General features: G+C 43.5%; 1 protein-coding gene across 4 annotated transcripts in view; it reads right to left on the bottom strand.

The window, feature by feature from the left end:
- LOC139574453 (teneurin-3) overlaps nucleotides 1-19,348 on the bottom strand; it is a 175,828-nt gene that overhangs the window by 72,451 nt on the left and 84,029 nt on the right. For all 4 annotated transcript variants that reach the window (XM_071399021.1, XM_071399022.1, XM_071399023.1 and 1 more), the window contains 2 exons: nucleotides 8,480-8,718; nucleotides 1,806-1,931 (listed from right to left, as the gene is read on the bottom strand). In XM_071399021.1, the coding sequence (XP_071255122.1) occupies nucleotides 1,806-1,931; nucleotides 8,480-8,718 (365 nt within the window). The remainder of the gene's footprint in view (nucleotides 1-1,805; nucleotides 1,932-8,479; nucleotides 8,719-19,348) is intronic.

The following is a 19,348-nucleotide window of genomic DNA, read 5'->3' as shown; positions in this document are numbered from 1 at the left end:
TTTAAACTTCTTATGGCTGAGATCCCGTTAACGGGATCGACTTGACAACAGCCAGTGAAAGTGCAGGGCCCCAAATTCAAACAACAGAAATCTCATAATTAAAATTCCTCAAACATACATGTATTTTACACCAATTTAAAGAAAAACTTGTTGTAAATCCAGCCACAGTGTCCGATTTCAAAAAGGCTTAACGACGAATGCACACCAAACGATTATGTTAGGTCAGTACCTAGTCACAGAAAAACACAGCCATTTTTTCAGCCAAAGAGAGGAGTCACAAAAATCAGAAATAGAGATCAAATTAATCACTAACCTTTGATGATCTTCATCAGATGACACTCATAGGACGTCATGTTACACAATATATGTATGTTTTGTTCGATAAAGTTCATATTTATATCCAAAAATCTTAGTTTACATTGGCGCGTTATGTTCAGTAATGTTTTGCCTCCAAAACATCCGGTGATTCTGCAGACAGCCAAATCAATTTACAGAAATACTCATAATAAACATTGATAACAGATACAAGTATTATACATGGAACTTTAGATAAACTTCTCCTTAATGCAACCGCTGTGTAAGATTTTTTTTTTTACTTTACGGAAAAAGCACACCATGTTATAATCTGAGTACAGCTCTCAGAGCCCAAACAAGCCATACAGATATCTGCCATGTTGTGGAGTCAACAGAACTCAGAAATAGTATTATAAATATTCACTTGCCTTTGATGATCTTCATCAGAATGCACTCCCAGGAATCCCAGTTCCACATTAAATGTTTGTTTTGTTCGATAACGTCCATAATTGATGTCCAAATACCTCCTTTTTGTTTGCGCGTTTAGTACAGTAATCCAAATGTGCAGGCACTAGGTCCAGACAAAGTCAAAACATTCCATTACAGTTCGTAGAAACATGTCAAACGATGTATAGAATCAATCTTTAGGATGTTTTTAACATAAATCTTCAATAATGTTTCACCCGGAGAATTCCTTTGTCTTCAGAAATGCGATGGAACGCAGGTCGCTCTCACGGGAGCACGCGTGGTCAGCTCACGCCAGACACCTGACTCAAAGAGCTCTCTTTCCCTCATTCTTCACAGTAGAAGCATCAAACAAGGTTCTAAAGACTGTTGACATCTAGTGGAAGCCTTAGGAAGTGCAATATAACCCCAAAGACACTGTATGTTGGATAGGCAAACCTACAAACCTCAGATTTCCCACTTCCTGGTTGGATTTTTTCTCAGGTTTATGCCTGCCATATGAGTTTTGTTATACTCACAGACATCATTCAAACAGTTTTAGAAACTTCAGAGTGTTTTCTATCCAAATCTACTCATTATATGCATATCTTAGCTTCTGGGACTGAGTAGCAGGCAGTTTACTCTGGGCACCTCTGGGCACCTTTTCCATCCAAGCTACTCAATACTGCCCCCAGCCATAAGAAGTTTAAGAGATTTAAATTAAATCAGTGGCCTTTTTCTGTAAAGGTGAAGAAAGGTGGCATGCATGTGGCAGACATTGCGTACAAAATGACAGACACCTACTGGTAAAGGCTGAATGTGGTAAAGCTGTTTGGACTCTGTCAATTACAATTCAGAAGGTACCTACAGTATAGGATAGGCTCTGGTACCGTTTTTGTGCTGAGCCATACACATAACATTCACAAAGCAAAATGGACAAACAAACAAGCATCCAGTGCAATTAAAGGCTAGAAACATAATCAGAAATATGGTGTGTTCCTTCCCCAAATGTAATCTACAGATATAACAAGTAGGTAAAGAAGTTGGTAAAGGGCTAAGGTCCTTACCATAGTCAACTGAGAGTACTGTCACTATGCTTGGTTGAGTGGGCAAAGCCTTCCCCCCTCCATTCTCAACCGCTGGTTTGTTTTCCGTTTCTTGAAGTTGCCAGTTGAGCCCGAAAAAGTGCATTGCTGTAAAGTGAACAAAAACAGTGAAATATGTTAGGGTTAAGGCAATCAATCAAATCATTAAAAAACGAAATACGTGCTGGACAGCATTTCTAGGAAAAAGAGATCAGACAATACATCATTTTGTGGCCTGTGGTGGCCTGGCAGTTAGCACCCCCACACTCAGCACATGAAAGGGGTCATGACTCAGTTCCCTCCCTCCTTCCTTCCTTCACTCTTTCCTTCCTATACTTCCCTAAAACAAAAATCTTCAAGAAACATGCCTGAAAAATACTAAAGAGTAGGAATTATTTTGTACTAGGTTACCTTACTATGGGTGCGCCACATGTAGGCTAAGTGCTCTACTGTAAAACCCAACAGGGGCCAGACACCGCAAGCTCAATCAATACTGAGGAGAGGAGGAACACTGTTGTGTCTCTTTGGGGAGCGCTGTTCATTAACACAAACAGCACTGCATCAAAGAGCGCAGCAGGACGTTCTATTTAAAAACCCAAACATTGTCACCAAACAGACAGGAGGAGGTGGACAATGTGCAGCAACATAATGACAGCCCAAATCAAAGCATCTGGAAACCCCAAGTGTATGTATTTGTGTGCGTCAGAAAGAAGGTCAAAGAGGCTTCAAGCCGCAAACTCTCTAATTCTCTTGCATAACCAACCAAACCGTCATGTTCTTCCTGCAACCTCAGTCTCTGAATAGATTGCTATTAAGCTGCATGTCTTGTTGTTTGGGGAAACTGGGTCTTCTATGAACACAGTGAGAGGGCGAGGCTCCTTCAAAGATCGCCAGCCGGGGAGTCGTGCTGAGGAGGCAAAACTCTGATTTCCCAGTGTTTTGATCTGAGGTGGAACTTTTTCAAACGGGCAGGGGAGGGTATGGGGTATTGACTGCTTAAAAAACATAGCTAACTCACAAGGGATGAAGCAGAATCATAGAGAATACGGAATGGGAGAGGTGGAGAGGGAGAGAGACAGAGATAGAGACAGAGACAGAGACAGAGAGAGAGACCAAGGCAGATTGATGTGTGCTTGTACATATGTATTGGACTGTGTTCTTATCTGTGGGCTGGCAGAGGCGGAGTGTGCTAGTGCATACATAAGCTATTTAAGACATCGCACCTGGCAGGTGTTTTGGCTGCAGATGAAAGAGAGGAAGGTGAAAAACTCAACCTGAGGCAACTGGCAAAGAAGGCCTGTATCTGTTTAACTCACACACTCACAACCAAAAGAACTCCCACACAGGAAACACACTCATACACTCACGAGACCACACACACACAAACGCAAACACACACACACCCCTTAAAGCCATTGGCGCACTCATAAGCTATACACACGGAATCCAGAAACATGACAACCCACCAAACATGCACAGCAAAATCACATGCAACCAATGACAGAGCACGATATCATGAATCAAAAAAACATGGCGGGTCCAGATGATAGAGATAATATACATGGATATTAATATGGCACTGTAATGGCCCTCTGCTATGGAGAGCACTCTCCATACTTTATCTCCATTGCATCATTTCTCCATAGACATATTTCTCTCTATACGAGCATGTTATCCTGTCCTCCCTTCAGCACCATGAGAATCATACGGCAGTTCAGGGGAAAGTCACACAGCTCAAGATTAAGAGAGTGTATGACTCAGGACAGAAAGGACAGATAAATCTCCACCCATTTTATCGCTGTGGTCAAGCTGCTCAAGGTTGGTGTAAAAACCAGACAAAGCCCCTTCTGAAGGGGAATTTTGTCCTATGGGTGAGGTTGATGCGTTAAACTAAAGCATGTGTTCCTAGCTTCCTGGTCGAGATGAAAGCACATCCTGGAAGAGATTTTGTTGCACCAGAAAATCTTTATAGCTCTCGATTCCTCACATCCTCTCTCATCGCCCCTTCTCAAAATGCTTTCAACTTCTTAGGAGAGTTCCCTTTTTTGGGGGTTATCCCCCATCAACACATGACGTTGTCACAATGTTGCAAATCGGTTGTGAGAAGGTCAGTCATGACAAGTGATAACCTTGTGATAACCTAATGTGACTAGGGTGCTGGGCATTTTGTTCCTTCTGACAGTGTCATTGTAGGGTGTCGAGGGGGATTTCAACTGTGTCTGTCTTTCAGGGCTCCTGTGGAGCTGGGTCATGTCAGTGGTGTCACTCTGTGGGGCTGGGTCATGTCAGTGATGTCACTCTGTGGGGCTGGGTCATGTCAGTGATGTCACTCTGTGGAGCTGGGTCATGTCAGTGATGTCACTCTGTGGAGCTGGGTCATGTCAGTGATGTCACTCTGTGGGGCTGGGTCATGTCAGTGATGTCACTCTGTGGAGCTGGGTCATGTCAGTGATGTCACTCTGTGGGGCTGGGTCATGTCAGTGATGTCACTCTGTGGGGCTGGGTCATGTCAGTGATGTCACTCTGTGGGGCTGGGTCATGTCAGTGATGTCACTCTGTGGGGCTGGGTCATGTCAGTGATGTCACTCTGTGGGGCTGGGTCATGTCAGTGATGTCACTCTGTGGGGCTGGGTCATGTCAGTGATGTCACTCTATGGGGCTGGGTCATGTCAGTGATTCTGCTCTGTGCAGCTGGGTCATGTCAGTGATTCTGCTCTGTGCAGCTGGATCATGTCAGTGATGTCACTCTGTGGGGCTGGATCATGTCAATCATGCTGCTCTGTGGGCCTCCTATCAGGTTAGCAGGATGATGCAGAGCCCTTGCCATTGGAACTGCCATAATCTGACACAGATTCAAACTGTATCATTGGGGATCTGTAGGATGAATTGTCTCTGTATCTGACTGACATATGACAACGACAGATGGAATGATATTCTAAGGTCTGCTATCTGCTCAGCAAGATCATGCTGAAAGAGCAATACACATTTAGCACAGTTTATAAAGCTGACTCAAAGCCATAAAGTCCAGTCAACGTGTCTATTAGATAGTTTAGTTTAATTGACTGGGAAGTGCAACAGATATCCAGTGTTGTAACTTTAGTGTGTTGGGTGCTGTCGTGAAGTCTCTACTGAGAACTGAAGGCTGGTTCACCACTTACGTTGAATGGCAAGCCATTTATATTTGCAAGGATAATATATTCGAAAGGCCTAGTTGTAGTACAGTAGTTGTCCAGCTAGTTCTTATGCTTTTTCTATCCACAGCTTCATCTTTGGAGAGTGGGTGTTAAGAGGAGTGCTAAGGCTCCTCTACAACACCTGAGCAATGCTCGAGGCTTGCTTAGTCATCTGTTTATACCACAGTATATAGAGCATAAGCAGAGCAATGAGGGAGGGTCATGGTGAACTACGCACTAATACAACAATGTAAACAAGGAGGGCCCATAGTCACAAGGAGGGAGCAAAGTTAGAAGGAGGGGCCATAGTCACAAGGAGGGAGCAAAGTTAGAAGGAGGGGCCATAGTCACAAGAGGGGGGGCAGAGTTAAAAGGGGGGAGCTATAGTCACAAGGAAGGTGCCAAAATTATGGGGCCCATAGTCACAAGGCGGGGCCAAAGTTAGAAGGAGGGGCCATAGTCACAAGAGGGGGGGCAGAGTTAAAAGGGGGGAGCTATAGTCACAAGGAAGGGTCATAGTCACAAGGAGGGGCCATACTACAAGGAGGGGCCAAAGTTAGAAGGAGGGGCCATAGTCACAAGAGGGGGGGGGGGGGGGCAGAGTTAAAAGGGGGGAGCTATAGTCACAAGGAAGGAGGTGCCAAAGTTAGAAGGAGGGGCCATAATCACATGGATGGGCCATAGTCACAATGACGGGCCATAGTCACAAAAGGCTGCCATAGTCACAAGGATGGGCCACAGTCACAAGGAGGGGCCATACTAGAAGGAGGTGCCATAGTTAGAAGGAGGGGCCATAATCACAAGGATGGGCCATACTCACAAGGGGCTGTCATAGTCACAAGGAGGGGCCATAGTTAGAAATAGAGGCCATAATCACAAGGAGGGGCCATAGTCACAAAGAAGGGCCATACTAGAAGGAGGTGCCAAAGTTAGAAGGAGGGGCCATAATCACATGGATGGGCCATAGTCCCAAGGAGGGGTCATAGTCACAAGGAGGGGCCATAGTTACAAGGAGCGGCAAAAGTTAAAAGGAGGGGCCATAATCACATGGATGGGCCATAGTCACAAGGAGGGGCCATAGTCACAAGGAGGGGCCATAGTTAGAAGGAGGGGCCATAATCACAAGGAGGGGCCATAGTCACAAGGGGGGGCCATAGTTACAAGGAGGGGCCATAGTTACAAGGAGGGGCCATAGTCACAAGGAGTGGCCATAGTCACAAGGAGGGGCCATAGTCACAAGGAGGGGCCATAGGTACAAGGGAAGGCATTGTTAAAATGATGGGCCATAGTCACAAAGGGCTGCCATAGTCACAAGGATGGGCCACAGTCACAAGGAGGGGCCATACTAGAAGGAGGTGCCATAGTTAGAAGGAGGGGCCATAGTCACAAGGATGGGCCATAGTCACAAGGAGGGGCCATAGTCACAAGGAGGGGCCATAGTCACAAAGGGGAGCCATATTCACAAGAAGAAGCCATAGTCACAAAGAGGGGCCATAGTCACAAGGAGGGGCCATAGTCACAAGGGGGGCATAGGTAAAATGGGGGGCCATAGTCAGAAGGAGGGGCCATAGTTACAAGGAGGGGCCATAGTTACAAAGGGGGGCCATAGTCACACGGAGTGGTCATAGTCACAAGGAGGGGCCATAGTCACAAGGAAAGGCCATAGTCACAAGGAGTCACAAGGAGGTGCCATAGTCACAAGGAGGGGCCATAGTTACAAGGAGGGTCATTAGTCACAAGGAGGGGCCATAGTCACAAGGAGGGGCCATAGTCACAAGGAGGGGCCATAGTTAAAATCAGGGGCCATAGTCACAACGACGGGCCATAGTCACATGCAGGGGCCATAGTCACAAGGAAAGGCCATAGTCACAATGGGGGTCAGAGTCACAAGGAGGGGTCATAGTCACAAGGAGGGGCCATAGTTACAAGGAGGGGCCATAGTTACAAAGGGGGGCCATAGTCACACGGAGGGGTCATAGTCACAAGGAGGTTCCATAGTCACAAGGAGGGGCCATAGTTAGAAGGAGGGGCCATAATCACATGGATGGGCCATAGTCACAAGGAGTCACAAGGAGGTGCCATAGTCACAAGGAGGGGCCATAGTTACAAGGAGGGGCATTAGTCACAAGGAGGGGCCATAGTCACAAGGAGGGGCCATAGTCACAAGGAGGGGCCATAGTTAAAATTGGGGGCCATAGTCACAAGGAGGGGCCATAGTTACAAGGAGGGGTCATAGTCAAATGGAGGGGCCATAGTTACAAGGACGGGCCATAGTCACATGCAGGGGCCATAGTCACAAGGAAAGGCCATAGTCACAATGGGGGCCATAGTCACATTGAGGGGCCATAGTCACAAGGAGGGGTCAGAGTCACAAGGAGGTTCCATAGTCACAAGGAGGGGCCATAGTTAGAAGGAGGGGCCATAATCACATGGATGGGCCATAGTCACAAGGAGTCACAAGGAGGTGCCATAGTCACAAGGAGGGGCCATAGTTACAAGGAGGGGCATTAGTCACAAGGAGGGGCCATAGTCACAAGGAGGGGCCATAGTTAAAATCGGGGGCCATAGTCACAAGGAGGGGCCATAGTTACAAGGAGGGGTCATAGTCACATGGAGGGGCCATAGTTACAAGGACGGGCCATAGTCACATGCAGGGGCCATAGTCACAAGGAAAGGTCATAGTCACAATGGGGGCCATAGTCACATTGAGGGGCCATAGTCACAAGGAGGGGTCAGAGTCACAAGGAGGGGTCATAGTCACAAGGAGGGGCCATAGTTACAAGGTGTGGCCATAGTGACAAGGAGGGGCCACAGTCACAAGATGTGGCCATAGTCACAAGGAGGGGCCATAGTTACAAGGAGGAGCCATAGCCACAAGGAAAAGCCATAGTCACAAGAGGGGGGGCAGAGTTAAAAGGGGGGAGCTATAGTCACAAGGAAGGGCCATAGTTACAAGGAGGTGGCCATAGTCACAAGGGGGGGTTGGGGCATAGTCACAAGAGGGGTCATAGTCACAAGGAGGGGCCATAGTTACAAGAAGGGGCCATAGTCACAAGGAGGCGCCATAGTCACAAGGAGGCGCCATAGTCACAATGAGGGGCCATAGTTACAATGAGGGGCCATAGTTACAATGAGGGGCCATAGTTACAATGAGGGGCCATGATCACAGGAAGGGCCATAATCACAAGGAAGGGCCATAGTTACAAGGAGGGGCCATAGTCACAAGGAGGGGCCATAGTCACAAGGAGGAGCCATAGTCACAAGGAGGGGCCATAGTCACAAGGGGGGGGGGGGTGGGCATAGTTAAAGGGGGGGGAGGCTATAGTCACAAGAAGGGGCCATAGTTACAAGGAGGGCCCATATTCACAAGGAGGGGCCATAGTAGTTACAAGGAGGGGTCGTAGTTACAAGGAGGGGCCATAGTCACAAGGAGGGGCCATAGTTACAGGGAGTGGTATAGTCACAAGGATGGGCCATAGTTACCTATACAGTAGCAGAGCATGATTGAAAGCAGGACAGCCATGCCCACTGCGCTCAGGGCGGTGCACCTCCAGGAGCAGTGCTTGGGTGACTTCTTGAACTTGAAAGCCCCTCTGGAGAGGGTGTTTCTGGGTAGGGGACGTGCCGGGGTGGAGTACACCGCCCCAGTTGCCATGGTGTAACCTGGGGTTGCCGTGCCGAAGAAAGGGGTTGTTCCTGTGCCCGTCTTAAAGAGGAAGTGTCTTGGGAAACAAACCAGAAAAATACAAATTCATATTAGATAATGATGAATACAGAAACAAATACACATTTATTTGGGTGTACTGTATATTCCTATTAAACCTTTATTTATTCAGGATAATCTCATTAAACCTTTATTTATTCAGGATATTCATTGAAACAACATATTTTTGCAAGAGAAATCATGGACATATCATTATTCTCCAATGTGAATTGTATATTCAATACGATAGGCCTCAGTACTAACCCTGACATTGTAAAAGGTGAAGCTAAAAGTACCTCGTAAAAACAATCATCTCCCACTTGCTCTTTAACTACAGGGACCGACTAATAGGCCATTATACCTGGGGTAATTAAGGAGGTTTAATCACAAGCACTACTCTGGCTTTGCCACTTAACTTTTTAAACCCGCGTGGAAACCTCTGAAGTAGATAAATTAAGCCTTGATGCCTCTTTTGCCATCACTTACGGATTAATGGCTAAATGTGTGCAGTTTGGACCTAGTAAAATGTGACAGACTTACCATTTGAAGTGTTCTCTGTGTAATTAAACTTTTACAGCCCCTTGTTGTCAATACTGCTAACAGTAGAAATAACAAGGGTTCAACTGTCTCAGTGGATTAGAGCATGATGCTGACAACACTAGCGTTGAGGGTTCAATTCCCTCAATATTGTAGCAAGTGTGCTAGGGAATTGTGAGTAATTGCAGTTTCTGTTCTTTATGTTGCATTATCTCGCTAACCGTTGTACCTGTGAGGTTGGTTCTTGGTTTGTTGCATCAGGGCTCGCATTCATGTGTTTTGTTGGGGTGGTTGATCCGGCACCTGTGGGCACCTGTGTGTTCCAGGCTATGGGATTGGCCCTCCACTAACTGTTGGAAAGAATATTTCTGCTGTCCCACTAGCCTGGTGCCTTTTGGGGTTTGATACATAAATAAAGCCATGAGTTTATAAAGCCATCATTCTACTTCTCCCTCCTTACCTCCACATTACAACGTGTCACTGTCACATTGACAGTTCTGTAAGTTCCTTTTGATTAAAGCATCTGCTAAATTATTTATTAAGCTAGTTAACTGTCACTTTTCATGCCAACACTTAAATTGCCACAGCCTTGCCACAGCCATGTTGTTTTGTTAATGCATCTGATCAATGGTTTTCTAATAGGACAAATGTCTAATATGGATTGTATGGCATTTCTAAGCCCCAATTGACAAGCATAGTCATGGATAGTATAAGTCTCTCTCTGTGAAAGAGTACAGCATGTCACTGAGAATGAAGAGTGTGGTATCTGAACAAGGGTGTTCACAGATCTGGCAGGATGTATGGTGTATTCAGCAGCTTGTGTGAAAAGTTGGAGGTCAAGTGTATTATGAGCTTAGTGATCTGTAATATGTCTGTTTTTCTTTTCTCCCAGGTTGATGATTGATGGATTCATCTCACTGTTTGGTCAGAGAAAAGGGTTGGTGGTATACCTATTTCTGAGGTAGTTTAGTAAGGATTTGTGCAGTGATATTGATTTGAGCATACAGTGAATACTGGGACCTATTTACGAGCTGCTTGGCTACGAGAATGAGCATACGGTGATTATAGGGGTCTATTTAAGAGAGAATGCACCAAATGATTCCATTTCACACATAGTTGATAATGACAAAATGTCCAAAAGGTTAGTTCACAATCAAAAGGTTAGTTCACAATCTGAATTATTGAATATCAAGTCCCACTACTCATCTACAGAATATTAAGCATTTTTAAACATTTTGTTTTGTTTTATTTAACCTTTCTCAATGAGATTACATCTCTTTTCCAAGAGAGACCTGGTCCAATAGCAGCAGGGGGAACACTAACACAACATTAAACAAAACTATAAACACACATACAGTACAACAATTACATATTACGTTAAAAAACACGAAAGTCTTGACTAAAAAACAGCTGTCCTAAAGACAATTACACTCTTCAATGATATATACATCGATCAAGTGTTTAAACTCAACCAATGAAACTAGATCATCACATTTTTTTATGTTCAGGAGAGAATTCCAGGACCACGGAGCTGAGTAACTAAAACTATTTCTACCATGACCTGTTCTAATTGTTTTACTGTTAGAAGCAAATGAGAATAGGAATTCATATTTATTTACCGACCGGATTAAAAAGAACAGAGATAAAATGTCACAATATGGCCTTATAAATCAGTGTATACCAGTATTTAAGCCTACGCAAGGTCAATGACAACCTGCCAACAGTGTTGTGGAGATCACAATGCTCTCAGGGTAGTGGTTGAGGTCTGCATATATATAACATCACTAAAATATAAAACCGCCAGTAATATACATCGTACCAGCTCCTTCCTGGCTTCCTAAGAAAAACAGGCCTTATGCCGGTAATAAAAACCTATACTCAGCTCGAGCTTCCTATCAAGTTTTCTACATGCACAGTGAAGCTCAGCTTCTCATCAACCCACACACCCAAATATTTGCACACTTTAACTTGCTCTATAGTATGTCCAGCCAACGTAGCAATGACATGATTAGTAACATGCCTGGCATTTGAAAATACCATGCATGTTGTTTTACCCGAATTTAGAACCAGCTTTAAATCATACAGACTCTGTTGTATGGTGTTAAATGCTCTTTGGGCATTTTCAAACGCTAAAGATAAACTACTACCACTTGAATAAAGAACAGTATCATCTGCATAAAAATTAAAGGGGCCTCCCGGGTGGCGCAGTGGTCTAGGGCACTGCGATGCAGTGCCCTAGACACCAGAGTCTCTGGGTTCGCGCCCAGGCTCTGTCGCAGCCGGCCGCGACCGGGAGGTCCGCGACCGGGAGGTCCGCGACCGGGAGGTCCGTGGGGCAATTGGCATAGCGTCGTCCGGGTTTGGCCGGTAGGGATACCCTTGTCTCATCGCGCTCCAGCGACTCCTGTGGCGGGCCGGGCGCAGTGCGCGCTAACCAAGGGGGCCAGGTACACGGTGTTTCCTCCGACACATTGGTGCGGCTGGCTTCCGGGTTGGAGGCGCGCTGTGTTAAGAAGCAGTGCGGCTTGGTTGGGTTGTGCTTCGGATGACGCATGGCTTTCGACCTTCGTCTCTCCCGAGCCCGTACGGGAGTTGTAGCGATGAGACAAGATAGTAATTACTAGCGATTGGATACCACGAAAATTGGGGAGAAAATGGGATAAAAAAAAAAAAAAAAAAAAAATTAACATCCGCTGTTTCAATAAGATTCCCAGTGTTGTTGATATACAAAATGAACAGTGGGCCCGAAATAGAACCCTGTGGAACACCTGAGCACACCTCTATGGACTTTACAACCATCCGCTATTACACATTGTGTACGATTTGATAGGTAATTTTTAAACCAATCTAGAGCATGACCGGTAATTCCACAACATTTTAACCTTTGCATTAACACAGCATGGTCCACGGTGTCAAATGCCTTCGACAAATCAATAAAGACAAACACACAATGTAACTTCTTGTCAAGAGCACCGTGGATGTCATTTAAAACCTTCAATGTTGCTGAAACAGTGCTGTGGCTAGACCTAAAACCTGATTGCATTCCATTTAAGATGTTGTTGTCTTGGAAGTAGGCCTTTAGCTGCCTACTAACTAAAGGACTCCAGTACCTTTGACAGTACAGATAATTTTGATATGGGTCGATAGTTGTCAAGTAGCGAAGGATCTCCACCTTTCCGGAGAGGCAGTACAAAAGCAGATTTCCATAACTTGGGGATTTCCTTAACATCAAGCGTGAGGTTAAAAATACATGTTAAGGGGGGAGCAATGATGTCTGCAGCTAGGTGTAAGAAGGGGGGGTGTAGTTCATCAGGGCCAGGGGATTTCTTCCCATCAATTTCTTTCAAGGCTTTACACACTTCTGAAACAGAGAAGGATGAAAAGGAGAACCTGGTGAAGGAGTGCACAGGGGTGTCAGGTAAATTTATAGGGGGCTCAATTATACCTTTTCAAATAAACTGCCTGCATCTAAAAAATGCTGATTCAAGGCTTTCAGAATGGAGGTTCTCTCAGTTACAATCTGTGTGTCTACCAACAATTGTTTGGGAAGCGGTGTATCTTTGTTGCACTCCAAATGTATGACTACTTGCCAAAATTTGGATGGATTATTTAAATTATCTGAAGTAGATTTCAGGTAGTGGTCTGCTTTCAATTTACGGATCATAGCCACACCCATATTTCGAAGACGTTTAAAAGCCATCCAATCATCTGCCGAACCAGTCCGTCTTGCTTTAGCCCACATAGCATTTTGGTCTCTTATGATTTTAGTAAGTTTCTTAGTAAACCAAGGGTTTTCTCTGCCCTTAATCCATAATTGTTTTAAAGGGGAATTTTACTGTGAAAATTATGCGTTAGGTCACTAAAATCCACTGTAACACAAAGCTGCCTTTTGGCACACATTTTCTGTTGAATAAAATGGCAAAATGTTGAAAAACTAGCAGTATTGTGTTCTGAATATTAACTTGGCTAACAGACTGCCTGCTAACAGGGGTGGGTAAAATGAAATGCTTTTGGAAATGATTACCAAACACAGTGGCATGATAAACGTCTGCGGCTATACACACAGGATGATCGTCTGTAATCAATTAGAAGGAGTGTGACGAAATGAAGCACATTACTATGCTAATCCTGGCAGCTCTATTGATGTGTGTGTGTGCATGCGTGCATGAGCGTGTACGTCTCTTTGAAATGGCCATCGCACAAAAGTAATAGCAAGAGCCGGGTTCCATTGCTCAACTCACTTCCTCGTCATCAGTTTGACGTTTGAAACACTTGAGGAGGACAAAAGACAAAACATACAGTGGGTGGATTTGGACCTGGGCTAAGCCCTTCTGCACATCAGAAACAATGAGCACAAACACCCTTTGACTATGTAATCTGCCTATTAGCCATCATATTGTTAGCATTAGCATTTCAAGGTGAAATGGTGGAATAATACGGCTCTTTAATCCGTGACCAAGACAGCCTACCGATGTGGCAGGCACCTAAGTCCATCTCTCTCTCTCCCTTTCTCTCTCACTTTCCCTCTCACTATTTTTCTCTCTCTTCCTATCAGTATCTCTCCCTTCCTCTCTCTATTTTTTCTCTCTCTTTCAGACTCTTGCTCCCTTCTTCTTTTTTAGCTCTCCCTATCTCTGTTTCACTCTTTTTCTTCACCCCCCCCCCCCCCTCCTGCTATCCTATGGAACCACCTGCCCTCTCAGCAGGGGAACTGGTAGCAAGTGCTAACCTAGTGCAGCAGCACACATCTGTGTGACAGTATTTCAGGGGGCAGCCCCCTGGTGTTTCTGGGCTATGGTGCATGCAGAGATCAGAGTGGCGCCATTTTGAGATGCTTCCCCACTGCGCCCGGGCTGCTGCACATAACCAAGTCATTTTGTTTGATTCGCTTTAAGACATGAAAGTGTTGTTTTGAGTACTTGGGGGATTTGTGCATCACGGGCACAAAATGAGAGATGGATGATCTGTTGTTGTTTTTTAATGATAATCATGTAAAAACACCACAATCGAATTAAGTATTTACTAATGCAGACCCATGTACAGTACGCAAATTCTTTTCATAGGTTTAAAAAAATATATATATCTGGAAGAATTTCCCATGGAAGACAGAGACCTACTCTCTATTCTTTCAGGAGTAAGGCACCCATCCTGACATTCTATCGTTGCATGATTTTAGACTCCAGACATAATTTCATTTTACGAGCAGACTCCCCTGACAGGTGAATCTGATGAGGGCCGACAGACCATTTATAACAGTAGCGTGTGGAACCACAAACGTTGAAGCTGTGTCATAATAGCCGTTTCAAATGCTCTTTATTGAATATGTGTGACAGAGAGTTTAACTGGATTCCACAGGACGTATGAGACAGCCTAACTGCACCTTATTGAGAAGAGTACTTATAGTATATCTGGTATAAATATATTATAAACCAATTTTACACATTTGGTTAATTTTTAAAACTAATCTGGGAGTGCACCACATTTAAAAGATAATGACCTGGGTGACATTCCTCTCGAGGCCAATAGCAATTCACACATAAATGGGATTCAGTAGCACCTTTGTATAATGCTAATTGAAAATATGTGTATTTCTATAGAGGCGAGTGTTAAAAAGTGGAACCTGAGTGGTTGATTGAAAGCCCTCCACACACTTATAAGATGTGAATGTATCCATAGTGGTAGAGAACAGTCCGGAACAGAACAGAGGAGGTAATAACAGGGTTATATTGGCGTCTAATTGAGCACTTTATACCGAAGAGCTGGAGTGTTCTCAGCATGGATTGGAACAAAAGCTTGAGTGTAATAATTTCTGAAGAATATCTATTCGGTTAGGAAACCTTCATTTCTCACTTTGAAAGTAGTAATTAGATTCAATTCAAAGGGCGGCTCAAAGCGTAAAACTCTTCCAGATTTTGCTAGTTTTGTGTCAAGTCAATTAGTTTGGAAATTGTTTTAAGTTGGGTATTTTTGCTTGAGCGTCAGAGTATTTCACTCCTTGTTATGAACTGAGGTTGTTGAATCCCTTAAAATATCATCAAATTGAATACAAAGCAGGGATACTGAAATATAACATGGAGGTGTAAAAAATAAGGAAGCAGGTGACAGCTGATATCATATAACATCAGCTGTTTTGAATAGTTATGCATGTCTGCTTTGCGCACTCAATATTGGAACATGACAAAAATAAATGCACAGAAGTGACCAGTACATTAGGCATTTCAGGAAATGATAGTCAGTCTATTACCTTTTGACAACACAGACAAACTGCTCTAAATTAACCCTAATGACTGTACACTCCATTGTACACTGCATTGAGAATATATATAGAGAGAGACTTGTGAAATGGGAGTCTAATAAAACATACATAATGGGGCCCATACATTTCCTCTTGGATAAACACATTAGTAATTGGATGCAGCTTTTCAATAAGTTAAAAGAACTGTTGTAACGGTTTTCCTCCTCCTCTTCATCCGAAGAGGAGGAGCAGGGATTGAACCAAAATGCAGCGGGTTGTGATGACATATTGATTTATTAAATAAACAAAACAGACAAAGACGAAAACGAACTATACTTGATATAACTAACAAAATAACAAAACGATGTAGACAGACCTGAACAAACAAACTTACAAATACACGAAGCACGCTGACACAGGAACAGACTACATAAACGCACGAACAAACCGAAACATTCCCGTATGGTGTAACATCGACACAGACACAGGAGACAACCACCCACAACGAACACTGTGAAACAACCTACCTAAATATGACTCTCAATTAGAGGAAACGCCAAACACCTGCCTCTAATTGAGAGCCATACCAGGCAACCCTAAACCAACATAGAAACAGAAAACATAGAATGCCCACCCAAACTCACGTCCTGACCAACTAACACATAAAACAAACTAACAGAAATAGGTCAGGAACGTGACAACTGTTCGTTATGAATGTAAGAAGGAACGGGGCCAAATTAGAATGCAAATGCTTTGAAGACCACATTTGTAAAGGGGCAATATGCAGTTGCTACATCCATTCTTGGACTTACAGTACCAGTCAAAAGTTTGGAAACATCTACTCATTCCAGGGTTTTTCTTTATTTTTTTATATTTTTTACATTGTAGAATAATAGTGAAGACATCAAACTATGAAATAACACATATGGAATCATGTAGTAACAAAAAAGACTGTGTAATTAACTAAATAAAAATATATTTGAGATTTTTCAAAGTAGCCACCCTTTGCCTTGATGACAGCTTTGCACAGATTTGGCATTATCTCAACCAGCTTCATTAGGTAGTCAACTGGAATGCATTTCAATGAACAGGTGTGCCTTGTTCAAAGTTAATTTGTGGAATTGTATTCCCTCTTAATGCGTTTCGGCCAATCAGTTGTGTTGTGACAAGGCAGGAGTGGTATAGACAAGATAACCCTATTTGGTAAAAGACCAAGTCCATATTATGGCAAGAACAGCTCAAATAAGCAAAGTGAAATGACAGTCCATCATTACTTTGAGACATGAAGGTCAGTCAATGCGGAACATTTCAGGAACTTTTAAAGTTTCTTCAAGAGCAGTCGCAAAAAACATCAAGCGCTACGATGAAACTGGCTCTCATGAGGACCACCACAGGAAAGGAAGACACAGAGGATGCTGTAGAGGATAAGTTCATTAGAGTTAACTGCACCTTAGATTGCAACCCAAATAAATGCTTCACAGAGTTCAAGTAACAGACACATCTCAACATCAACTGTTCAGAGGAGACTGCGTGAATCAGGCATTCATTAAAAAAATTAATTAAAAAAGCACCTTTATTGTGGTCGAATTTCTGCAAAGAAACCACTACTAAAGGACACCAATAAGAAGAAAATACTTGCTTGGGTCAAGAAACATGAGCAATGGACATTAGACCGGTGGAAATTTGTCCTTTGGTTTGATTAGTCAGAATTTTTTATTTTTGGTTCCAACCACCATGTCTTCGTGAGACGCAGAGTAGGTGAACGGATGATCTCCTAATGTGTGGTTCCCACCATGAAGCGTGGAGGAAGAGGTGTGATGGTGTGGGGGTGTTTTGCTGGTGACACTGTTGGTGATTTATTTAGAATTCAAGGTACACTTAACCAGCATGACTACCATAGTATACGCCATCCCATCTGGTGTGCGCTTCTTGGGACTATTAATTGTGTTTTTCAACAGGACAATGACCCAACACACCTTCAGGATGTGTAAGGGCTATTTGACCAAGAAGGAGAGTGATGGAGTGCTGCATCAGATGACCTGGCCTCCACAATCACCCGCCCTCAACCCAGTTGAGATGGTTTGGGATGAGTTGGACTGCAGAATGAAGGAAAATAAATATGCTCAGCATATGTGAGACCTCCTTCAAGACTGTTGTTGGAAAAGCATTCCAGGTGAAGCTGGTTGAGAGAATGCCAAATCTGTGCAAAGCTGTCATCAAGGCAAAGGGTGGCTACTTTGAAGAATATTACATTTATTTTGATTTGTTTAACACTTTTTTGGTTACTACATGATTCCATATGTGTTATTTCATAGTTTTGATGTCTTCACTTTTTTCTACAATGTAGAAAATAGTAAAAATAAAGAAAAACCCTGGAATGAGTAGGTGTGTCCAAACCTTTGACTGATACTGTGTAAAGTATTGATATGTACCCAATAAATGCCTCATGAGTTTAGTTCAACTGTCGTATCCCATCCGAACCCCAAATATTAGCTTGTTTACTCCAATGTTTGTATACAAAGTAAATGTACGCTAACACTGTAAAGCCTCAAAACATGGTTAAAAACTATAATTGTAATGATGGTCAGTCCTTGCATCCATAGCTCTGTCTAAGAATTTGAGAGCGGTTACATTTCTCCAGCACCATCCCTCAGCTTTTTATCGAAACAGGGACAGGGAAACCATTAGTTATTGTTTCAACCGCTGATTGCCGCTTTAATGGGGGCTGTAGTATGATTAATTTATTCTAATGAATCATAACATTAGCTAATGTGGTCAATCATTGTGGTTGTTCTATACTGTAGGCCATACTAAAGTTATAGGACAATGGGTAGTAGGAGGCAGGTTCTAAATGCATGCAAATGATAAAACCCCTGACCCTTTTTTGTTCCATTGCATTAGTTATCACCATGAGTTGAACGGAGAAAGTACGTAATACGATTTCTGTAGGCATCTCTTTGCCAGTTAACTGAACCAAAACCAGCATGCTGAATGCCTAATATATGTTATCTGGTGCTCTTGTTTGCATTGAACAACCTAGTAGTTTACTGGACAAGCATAGTTATAAGCGTAGCTAAGGTCGTCCCATCTGCCCCCTGAGGTTACCATGACGCCTGGTTCCCTCACAGCGAGGCACTTGCTTTAGAGTACAGTGTGCTGCAGATAGTAATTTCTACACCTGGGTGATGATAGGTGTGTACATATTGTTTTGTCAATACCAGCAAGGCAGTCAAAATTACAGCGATGTTAGTATTCAATTACCGTGTCTTCCTCAGCTTGGAATAACAAATGCTGCATAACCCAATTGATTTGGTACTATCATGATAGCTTCTTACTGCATGCTGCTAAAGAAAAACGACAAGGCCCAAATTTATCTAGGATGTGTAAGAGTACTCTGAGCCAAGGAAACATCAGGCTGGAATGGATTCATCCACGTGTGTCAATTTGAAGTAGAACGTAATATACTTTCCTGGAACGGTATGGACATTTTGAAACCCCTTTATGGTTTTGAAATAAATAACACAGATGTTTTTTCTCACGGGGGAAATGCTAGACAAAGACTCTTATGACAAAGTAGCTTCCTGTGCAGGGCATCTTCAACTGAAAAAATAATAATCTATTTAGACCGAAGTGCCTTCTTGTAAGTTACATCAATTTGATTTCAGGCTGGCAAGCCTCTGGAAACCTGTGCTCTTCCATTACCATTATGCCAAACCGCTTTGGATCGTATCAAATGTTGCGAATGATCCATCTCCAGGTCATATTTCCTTTCACCTCAAACGTTTGCTGGTGCTCTAAACTGATTAACTGAACTGATGAGGCAAAGTCCTAGCAGAGGCCCTCTAACCATCTCTTATTGTTGATGAACTATGAATGA

This window comes from Salvelinus alpinus, chromosome 4 (genome assembly GCF_045679555.1).
Source record: "Salvelinus alpinus chromosome 4, SLU_Salpinus.1, whole genome shotgun sequence".
Lineage (NCBI taxonomy): Eukaryota > Metazoa > Chordata > Actinopteri > Salmoniformes > Salmonidae > Salvelinus > Salvelinus alpinus.
The sequence above is the reverse complement of the archived record's forward strand: the minus strand, read 5'-3'. Positions and strand labels throughout refer to the sequence as shown.